Source organism: Lepidochelys kempii, chromosome 1, assembly GCF_965140285.1.
Source record: "Lepidochelys kempii isolate rLepKem1 chromosome 1, rLepKem1.hap1, whole genome shotgun sequence".
Classification (NCBI taxonomy): Eukaryota; Metazoa; Chordata; order Testudines; family Cheloniidae; genus Lepidochelys; species Lepidochelys kempii.
Window position 1 is genome coordinate 29,924,268 of NC_136380.1, and position 10,727 is coordinate 29,934,994.

Sequence of the window (10,727 nt, forward strand, 5' to 3'; positions counted from 1 at the left end):
AAAAGTTGTTATGCCTATCTCAGGGCCTTGTCTACAATGAGGGTAACTACAGGGTAGCTACACCAGGGTAAGTGCACCCTTGCAAAACCGCAGTGATTTGCACCAGTGCAACTTCACAGTTCATATGGGTGCAGTGTGTCCACGTTAGGGGGTTGAATCAGTGCAAAAAACCCTCTGTGCAGATAGCACCTTAGCTAGAGTTCCTTTGCGAGATCATGGGAATGCCCCCCAGAGCAGAAGCTCTGCTGCCTTTGGAAAAGGTGAGGAGAGAATTCACTAGCATAACTCATCACATTCTGATGAATGGGGAAGAGGGGTCAGAGGGTCAGGACCTAGAGTTGCCTGGTCGAAAAGGACCCTGGCCATTAAAAGTCCAGTCTGTGGCTCCGCATGGCTCCCGAAAGTGGCCACCATGTCTGGTTCCTAGGCTCAGAGGTGGCCAGGGAGGCTCTGTGCACTGTCCCCGCCCTGAGCGCCAGCTCCGCAGATCCCATTGGCCAGGGACCGTGTTTAATGGGAGCTGTAGGGGCAGCGCCTGCGAGCGTAGGCAACATGCAGAGCCCCCTGGCCCTTCCGCCTAGGAGCTGGACATGCTAGATGCTTCCGGGAGCCGCCTGAGGTAAGCACCACCCAGCTGGAGTCCGCATCCCAAACCCCCTCCCACACCCCAACTGTCTCCCGGAGCCCGCACCCCCTCCCACACCCCAACCCCCTGTCCCAGCCCTGAGGCCCCTCCCGCACCCAAGCTCCCTCCTGGAGCCCGCACCCCACAGCCCCTCCTGCACCCGAAACCCCTCATCCCCAGACCAACCCCAGAGCCCACACCCCCCAGCCAAAGCCCGCACCCCCTTCCACACCACAGCCCTCTGCCCCAGCCCGGAGCCCCCTCCTACACCCTGAACCCCTCATTTCTGGCCCCACTCCAGAGCCCGCACCCCCAGCCAGAGCCCTCACTCCCACCCACATCCCAACCCTCTTCCCCAGCCCAGTGAAAGTGAGGGAGGGAGGGGGGGATGGAGTTAGTGGGGGGCGGGGCCTCGGGGAAGGGGTGGGGAAAAGGCAGGGCAGGGCAAGGGTGTTCGGTTTTGTGCAATTAGGAAGTTGGCAATCCTACCTGGACCTCACCCTTTCAAGCAGTGAGCGCACTCTGAATGACTCGTGGGGAGCAGGGCTTGTTCTCCCCAGCCATGCTCTGGCTGGACCCCATGAAGGGCCCCCTTAGGCCATGTCTACACTTACAAGCTTACAGTGACACAGCTCTCCCGTGGACCTAATAAAACCAGCTCAATGAGCGGCAGTAGCTATGTCAGTGGGATCATGTTGAACTGACCAGTCAACCACACACCTCGTTTGGAACCGGAAGTACACCATGAGGCAGCAGCAGAGACCAAAACAAAAAACCGAATACAGTACAGCACTGTGTTAAATGTAAACTACTACAAAAATAAAGGGACAGCGTCATTTTTCTTCTGCATAGTAAAGTTTCAAAGCTGTATTAAGTCAATGTTCAGTTGTAAACTTTTGAAAGAACAACCATAACATCTTGTTCAGAGTTACAAACATTTCAGAGTTACAAACAACCTCCATTCCTCAGGTGTTCGTAACTCTGAGGTTCTCCTCAACTTGGTATGTGATATTTGACTATTTGAATTTTACATCCCCATACCCAGTCAGGGGGTTTTGAATACCTCAGATAACGTTCTAAGGAGCAATTGGTAAGGAGAACACCCACTTCTATTATGCATAACAATGATTTAGAACTGGTGATTTTTTGTGTTCCTTAGTTAGCTAGTCCTCCCAAAGAAGCAAATGAACGGAAAAGAATGTCTGTGGATAGTGTCCGACACAAAGTAGGAAAATCAGTAATGTGCATTGATACCACTAAAACAATGCTGCTTTGTGAGCCAGCACTTCTTCAGAGTCACAATTTGGTCTGGGCATTCAAACACAGCAGGGAAGTCATCCACCGCATTAGTAGGATCTAAAAACCCCTCAAAATGCAGGTATACAAAACCTACTGTGACCATTTCAAATCTCTCTCTTGTAAGGGGCACACAAATTTAGCTCCATCCTGCAGTTAACTTTGAGCTGACCAAGGGGCATAAGAAATTGAAGCTAAGTACAGCATCTTACAGCAAAAAGCAGGCTGACAACCTTTAACACTGTTCCACAAACAAGGGCAAAGCCTTCTTCACTCAAAAGAAGAAAATCAAAGTATTTTCTTGAGACTTGTTTGTTTGTATCCATAGCACTTTGAAACAGCTGCCTCCAATTATTTCATAATAATCGTCACCACTAGTTAAAAACCACACCGGCCTGCTAACTGAAATGAGAAAGTGAGGCTTTTTGGAAAGTACATGATTAAGCAAAAGCCTTTTATTGTTTTAAAGATGAATGCAAAGCATTTAATTAACACTCACTGAAAAAATAAGATAATGGCTTACTTGACTGTGATGGGAAATATAGAGATTTAATCTGAACACCAGATCAGGTCTGAGTGTCTAACTCCCTTTGGACACAATGTTATCACATTCATGCTTCCATCATCATCCTCAGTATGATGCTGAATAATGTGGCCCCAAATTTAGATCCACAGATTGTAGTGAATACCAGTGTAACATGAGAAAAACAACACAGCCGGTCCCATTTTAGAATAAATTAGGTATTAAAAAGGCGCGTGTGTGTGTTTGTGTGTGTGGGTGTGGGTGTGTGCGCGCGCAAAGCTATTTTCAGTCATTCAAATAACAGCCATCCCTGTCATTTGTTGTGTGTTTTTCTGGAGTCGCGGTAGAAAGGAAAAGCAGCATTGTACATGCTCCAAGAGCAAGGCAGACTCCTCATAAAAAGACTAGTGAGACTTCCCTATTTTGTATCTACAACACTCAGGCCTACACTTTCCGATTTAAAAACATCAACATGTCTTTTCATCATGCCATTTACAAAGTGGCATTATCTGTAAAACTCTTGCAACTTTGCTCCATAAAACGTGTCCTATGATGACAGCAAATAAACCCTTTCTGGGTCAAGTTCATATTTTAAACACCAAGTCTGAGAAGCAGTTGTTTAGCTACCCAATATTACATAATGTTAAGAATTCATCATATTTAAGTGTTTGCTGATCTTCAGAATTTAAAGCTAACCTATACACACACACACACACACAAACACACCTTTTTTCACTATCTGTACATTGTATAAATACTGACTGGGTGCAAAAGCAATAGCAACGAACTATTGCCCAGAGTTAAAATTGTTCTTGCAATTGAGCCCTGGACAATATGTTAAAATACACCAGGGATCATTTAATCCACTGGGAATATTTTTAATGCTGCTTTTGTCCTCTAACTCAGTAAATATTCATTTTAACCTTTTAAATTTTGTTTTAACCATTTACTGATTATGTATTTTTCTTAGAGCTGACTTCAAATGGAAGTTAAAGAGACATCACAAAGCAGACATATAATGACACCAGAGGTATCTTCTGTGTGTGGAATTCTGACAAGTCATTCTGGTTTGGAGGGCAAAATCACATGCTAATCTGGGTCAAATGCATACATATAAACTGATTACAATAGTTCAAAAATCCAAAAGATTAATAAATCAATCTAAATACTGCATATGACCCTGATCCTGCAAAGACTTGCTTAACTTTGCCCATGTCAGAGACTATTCATCTGTGTAAAGTCAAGAACATGTGCAAGTGTTTGCAGGACTGAGGTTTACAGGCCTGATCCTGCAGCAGTGAAGTCAATGGGAGTTTTGCTACTAAATTCAGTGAGTGCAGGATCAAGACCTACGCGTGCCTGCATGTGTAAAAACATTGCCAGACTGGAACAAAATAATGATCCATCTAGTATGGCATCCTGTTTCCAGGAGTGCCTTCAGAAGAAGGTTAAAATGTAGCTATACCCACCTATACAGAACTCTGTCTAGACAGTCATATTTTACACTGTATTTTTACACTTTAGAAACACTTGTATAACTTGTCATGCCAACAAAACCTCATTCAATTAAACTGAAATGGGGATGTGTATGTATAGGGGAGATTTTGCTGGCTTGGTTTTTTTTACAGATATTGATTTATATATATATATATATATATATATATATGAATACGCATCAGCTTTGGAAGATACTGTTTGCCCATTCACCCAACACCATATTCCTCCCCCCCTCCGTCCCCTCCATAATCATAAAACTAAATTGTGGGTGAATATATTTTGTGCCTGGGCTGGTATATTTTTCAGGCCATCATGAATGGCTGGAGGATATATGTACAGTACACACAGCATGCTGGGGATATCAGAACGCTACATCATCATAGTGGCAAATAAAGTTCCTTTGCAGGAAACAAGAAGTTGTGATGGGCGTGCTGGAGGCTTTCCCTGCCTTTGCCACTGACAGACATGTCATTTTGTACGTAGGCTGGTAAACACAGGAGACAGCAGGTTGCCGCACATCACACAAGTGCACTAGTAGCATCTGCTACCCAGGCACCCTGCGTTGGTGGCATCCAGTGCTCACGCCCCATTTATTCACACTGTCCACAGTAGTAGCACCAGAGCCTATGCCCCCTGGGCTGACAGCACCTGATGCCCACACACCTGTGCCAATGGCCCTCAGTATCCATGCATTCTACATTGACAGCACCCGGTACTCATGCCCCACACCAGTGGCACTCAGTACCCCCATCTCATATTGGTGACACCTCGTATGCCCCATACCAGCGGCTCCTAGTCCCCAACATCCAACACCAGAGACACCCAGTGCCCCATGTCTCATACCAGCGGCTCCTAGTCCCCAACATCCAACACCAGAGACGCCCAGTGCCCCATGTCCCATACCAGCGGCTCCTAGTCCCCAACATCCAACACCAGAGACACCCAGTGCCCCATGTCCCATACCAGCGGCTCCTAGTCCCCAACATCCAACACCAGAGACACCCAGTGCCCCATGTCTCATACCAGCGGCTCCTAGTCCCCAACATCCAACACCAGAGACGCCCAGTGCCCCATGTCCCATACCAGCGGCTCCTAGTCCCCAACATCCAACACCAGAGACACCCAGTGCCCCATACCTGTGGCTCCAAGTACCGAACTCCCGCCACCAGTGGCGCCTGATGCTCAGGCACTCTGCATCTATGGCACCCTACGCTCACACTCCCCACGCTGACCGGACCAGTCTCTCTGTCCCTGCCCCACTGGCACCAGGTGCCCACACAGAGGCGCACAACCTGCAGGCGACGCCGTCAGCTGGAAGGAGACAGGATCTGACTCACCGCAATGAGGGCTGAGTTCCTCTGCCCCGCCTCGGCCGCTGAGCCCGGCGGCTGCTGCTGCTCCCCGTCGATCCCACTCCTGCCCCCAGCAGCCCCGTTGCTGAGCAGCTGCGGGTGATAGTCCGGCGGCGCGGCAGAGGGAGCCGGGCCGGCGCTGCCCGCCCCCTTGCTGTGCTTGCCGCTCTTCCTGGCCCCCTGGCCGTGCTGCACCAGGTTCAGCAGCTGCAGGGTGCTCTCCCGCTCGCGGTCCGAGCTCTCCGCCCGGCCCCGCTCGTAGCGTCCCTCGCAGCTCTGGTGGTGCTGGCGGCAGACGGCGATGCGGGCTCGCAGCCGCTCCACGATGGCGCTGTGCACCCGGGGGGCCACCGTGCCCCCTCCCAGGAGACCGGCCCCGAGATCCGGGGCCTGGGGGGGAGCCGTGTCCCCCATCCTGCCGGCCACGCTGCTGCTCGCTGCTCCGGCTGGGTCGCGCCTGCGATGCTGCCCCTGACAACGCTGAGCTCTGGTCTCACTGCCACATGGATGGGGACGGAGAGGGAGGGATGGGCTGGCTCGGGGGGAGAAGGGATCCCGAGCCCGGGCCCGGCAGTCCCCCAGATCTCGATCAGCCTCCCCCACCCCCACCCCTTAGCAATCGGGCTTGACCTCTCTGGAGGAGCTTGCCAGAGCTGGGGTGGGGGCGGGATGGGATTGACCCGCGATCGCTAGGTATTTGCCAACATAGAATTAAAGATGATGGGCGGTTTGCGTCCCAAGACTGCAGATGACCATTTGAAGGAGGGAGATTAAAACAAATTAGAACAAGGGAGAGGGTAAAGGGCTCATGGATGCACACAGCAAAAATCCTGGGGGGGGGGGAGGCGGGGGGGCAAGAGACCTGTCTCAAGGGGAATAATAATGAAACAAATCAAACCACCAACCCACTGCCTTAAAAAAAAAACGAGTCCCCCAGACGGAGGGACTCTCCCTCCCAAATGAGTGAAACTTGGCGGCTTTATTTAATTATTTAATGTTCGGGAGGAGGGAGAGATTCTTTAAGGGGAAATTTCTCTAGAGGAAGAAATTGCAGCGATGGGGCGAAGGACCTCAAAGACTGCCCCTTGTTTTGGTTTGTTTTAATTTGGTCGAGAGGATTTTTTTTTATAAGCCTTCAAGAAACTGCAGATAAAGGGGGCGGAGGAGGAGGTTCAGATGAGTTAAGTCTTTGTGTTTTCTCGTCTCTCTCTCTCTGTCTCTCTCTCTTTGCTCTCCAGTCTTCTTGTCTTATTACTGTCTCCAGCTGTCTGCTGCTAATATTGTAGCTCCGCTAAAAAGAAAAGAGACGGATCCCCAGTTGGTAACAATGTCCGCAACTGGACTTTCAGACCATGCTTTGCTTTCTATTAATCCAGCCACTCTGTGAAATCCGTATTAAGTGTTTATATCCACCCCGGACCCCCTCCCCCAGCAATAAAAGCAAGCTAAGAACGTAGGCAAACATCACCTTTAGCATATTTTCCCTTATACGCCACTTCTCACTCCCCCCGATATTTCGGTTGCAAGTACAATATCAAGAAAAGCACGAGAAAACACACACACAGAGAGAGACATATCGCGCTTCAGAGCCATTAGAAATGATAGTGAAACTTACGAACTTCCAGCATTTCGCACCGGGAGTAGTCCACTGCTTTTCCTTTGTGGGTTTGTATCTTCCATCCCCCAAACAGCGGGGCTAGGTGTCTGTGGTGCAGTTATCAGCGATGCCTCTGCCGGATTCCCCCGCTTGATAAGTGAAAAGTACCTTGCAACATCCCTTTCTCTTTCTTGTCTGTTGTTAGCTGCTTTGCTGATACTGACTCACTGCACGGGGGTTACGGGTACACACAGGCTTTCATTGTGCTCGGATAAAGCAGAGCGGCGGCGGCGGAGAAAGCGTCTGGGGAAGCCCTAGTGGAAGGCCGGTGTCACTGCAGGAAAGAGTAATGGGCACGGAGAAGAGGCAAAAGAGAAACACGAAGCCTCCAAGCGGCAAAGGAGGTGAATGAAGAGAGAAGCCAATTATGAACTATGGTCCCAGTGATTTATTTGTATGGATGCAAGCCAAGGAAATCCCCTTTGCCGTCCCCAGGTTTATATGCTACCTCTTCCCTGGCTCTGAATGTCCAATAACTTCCCTTATTGGTAGGGAATAAATTTCCCTCCTTCCGTATATATATCTTTGTGTTGCCTAATCATCCACTCATTATATTAGGGCAGGCTGCTTACCCTCCTGCCCTAGCATCAAGCCCTTTGTGCAATTACTAGAAGTTTCACAGATAAATCACAGCTATGAACTCTCTTAGCAGTTGGATTTCGCCGCAGTACAAGTGGAAAAACAAAAGTAGCCATTCTTGTGCAATGCCCTGTATACATATCGGAGCAGACCAAGGGTCTTTGTGGTCTAGGCTGGGATTCAGGAGCTTTGGGTTCAGTTCCCAGCTCTGACCCAGACTTCCTGTGTGTACTTGGGCAACTGATGTAGGCCCAGGTCTTTACATGCCTAACTCCCATTCAAATAAATAGGAGTTAGGCACCTAAATATCTTTAATGATCTGGGCTCTAATCTCCGTGTTTCAGTCCCCCTCTGTAAAATGAACACAATAATACTTCTTTTGTCTGCCTTCTCCATTTAGGCTATAAAATCTTTGGGGCAGGGACTGCTTCTCATGATTGTGATTATATAGCACAATGGGGCACCCCATTCTCATTTGGTACTACTGGAATACCAGTAAGAACATTAGTTAACCATCTGCTAAAGTGCTTTACTGAATTGGGTCCTTTAATTTTGAGCCATTTCAGCAATTCGTTTTTCAGTGATGCTTCTTGTCTCTAGTTAAAATGACTGCAGTTTGTAAACTTTTTGACTCTCATTTAGTTTTCCCATCTAAAGATACTGTTTGAACACATTCTGTAGCCTTTGTGGGATTGTTTAACTTAACAAGTTCAAGGAGTGCTATGTTCATCCTGTATCCATTTTTTCTTGTGGACAACTACAATGCCCTTGTTTATTATGGACAAGGCTCAGGTGTTGCTATGCATACATTGCAAAATAGACCTCTTCAACATAAAACTCATTTTTGAGATACAAAAAACTAATAAAAACCCAGGAGAGTCCTTAAAAGTTAGCTTTGTGTACATATTCTTTCACAAACGTCAAATTTTTAATTTTAGATCACATTCATTTATTGCCCAGACTAAAACTATATATATATATATATATATAAAACATCCAGATTAATGGAAATGAACAACAAGGTGTGGTATCCTATCAGTTGTCTGCAATGCTATTTAAGAGGAGTAAAAAGAAAACACAATTGTTCTAACAGTTTGCTACGTCATGTATTTTCTTAAGCTCTTTAGTTCTGACCTCTGTACCCAATTTATAAATGTACATTTCTCATTTTTTTAAAAAAATCAACAAAATATAATCAGTAATTCAAATTTATAGGTGTTTGATGTGTGCAACATATTTACCATATTTACATGTATTTATCTAACACACCCACACTGTTTATCCAGAATGACTAAAAGAAGGTTAGAGCTTTGGGCCTTTATTTATTCAAATAAAAATATACTAGCTAAGTTAGAAATGGGAATACATGTAATTGCCTTCTGATATGCTAGAAATTTACTTTCTCACACTGGATGCTCATTATCCATTCTGGCCTTAAAAATCTAGGAATTTACCGACAGTATATACACCAGTCTTTGAAAGGAGGTGGTCAAAAAGAGCACCTACGCAATCCCCTCTTTCACAACTTTCAGCATAAACACTAATGCCCAGTTCCCAAGAAGCTATTCTGCCCCAAGAACTGACTCCAGTTAGAGAGACTGAGGCAGAGAGCACATGCTGTTCTGCTTGCGGAAACTCCTCACTAAATAATTTGCATCACAAAACTAACACAGAACTTCTTTAAAGACTCAAAGGTGCTCTCATATTAAGAAAAGAACTTGTAAGTGACAGCCCTATCTGGTGGCTCCTGCCATAACAATTAAGTACAGACACTGTTTACTTTATTTTCTTAAATAACAAGAAAATTAAATGTAAAAAGCAATATTAACGGATAATTTACGTCACAAATTTAAATGCAAAAATTTTAAGAAATGAAGTTAAGCTTCTCTTATTAACATTAACTCTCCCACATTGCACACACTGCATACTCAGATGGTTAATAGGATTTAAAAAAATATATCCTCCATATATGCAAATTAATATTACTTTACCAAGCATGTTTAAATTTTGTTGTCTTCTATTCACTTATATCCCTTACCATTTCGTTAACGTAGTCTTGAATTTTGTAGTGATCCATTTAAGTATACTAAATCAGAAATCCAGAATTTTATTTGATGGAATAAATGTCGTAATGGAATCAAGATTTCCCATTACTGTATTTTAAGAGGTATCATTAAGTTTCTCTCCACTCTGCAAAAGGTAACATGTAATAATGGGACATGGGGCTAGTCGGGAAAGGCTGCTAAGCAGCATACATCTCACCCACTTCAAACAAATATTTGGGGCTCGCTGGGAATTCTAGCCGGTCACAGAGGCAGAGCTGGGAAGCAGCTGTTTATTCTATATGGCAGTGCTGCACTACTAGTCCCCATGTAACCCTTTGGAGCAAATGCATGTAGGGTTCTGAAATATCTCTGGCCACAGTTCCCACCAGCTTCTTCCTTTCCAGATACCACATTACCGGACAAACCCATCCACAGCCTTAATTGCATTGTCTTACCTTTGACAAGGATATCCTGGTCTAAGTCCTAGGAATTAAGGCCAGGCTTTTTGGAAATTGGGGAAAGCCCTCTCAATCCCCCACAACTGCTTAAACAGTGTTCTGATGCGAAGTACGTGCCACTACTCTGTGCACATGTAACAAGTAATGGCTAATGTCACTGCAGCTACTGATCTGCCCTCACCCAAATGCCTTGTCCTGCTCCTTGTTTTGCTCATATGGGGGAAGACTGAAAGGGCCAAATTCAGAAGTGATACACAAGAGCTGGACTGTGCAAGTCAGTAAACGGGGATGTGCCTAAGCTAGTGCAATCCACACAAGCCAGTAAAAAGTGTAATTACACTCAGATGTCTCAGTTTTGCCTCCTGATCTGTCAGCTTGCAGCAGGTTCCCCGGTGCAGGTACACTTTCGGCCTTTCCTTGCTGTGGTGGGTTTCTTGCCAGAATGATAATCAATTTGTTCCTATACTTCCTCTACAGTGAGGTGAATATTTTTTCTATTGTGGACCAAAGAAACTATTTTTTTTAAATTAACCCCTTTTTATATTGGATGGGAAAAATATGAAGTATGTTAAAAAACAGTACAAAGTAGACATTAAACGTAGTATATGGTTTCTAGCCAACACAGGAGCAGGCACATACCTAAAAGAGGAATCTTCACTTACTCTACGTTAAATATTGGTTATTAATAATTCTTT

The 10,727-nt window shown here is 45.9% G+C and overlaps 1 protein-coding gene across 2 annotated transcripts in view; it reads right to left on the minus strand.

Annotated features, from left to right (window-relative positions):
* Nucleotides 1–10,665, minus strand: part of MAML2 (mastermind like transcriptional coactivator 2) — a 303,350-nt gene extending 292,685 nt beyond the window's left edge. The window contains exons 1-2 of one of the 2 annotated variants that reach the window (XM_073337823.2): nt 6,913–10,665; nt 5,279–6,584 (exon numbers count right to left, since the gene is read on the minus strand). In XM_073337823.2, coding sequence (XP_073193924.1) covers nt 5,279–5,707 — 429 coding nt within the window. In that variant the 5' untranslated portion in view covers nt 5,708–6,584; nt 6,913–10,665. Of the gene's footprint in view, nt 1–5,278; nt 6,585–6,908 lie in introns of both variants that reach the window. The other variant, XM_073337815.2, reaches the window with a different exon arrangement.
* Nucleotides 10,666–10,727: the final 62 nt, after the last annotated feature.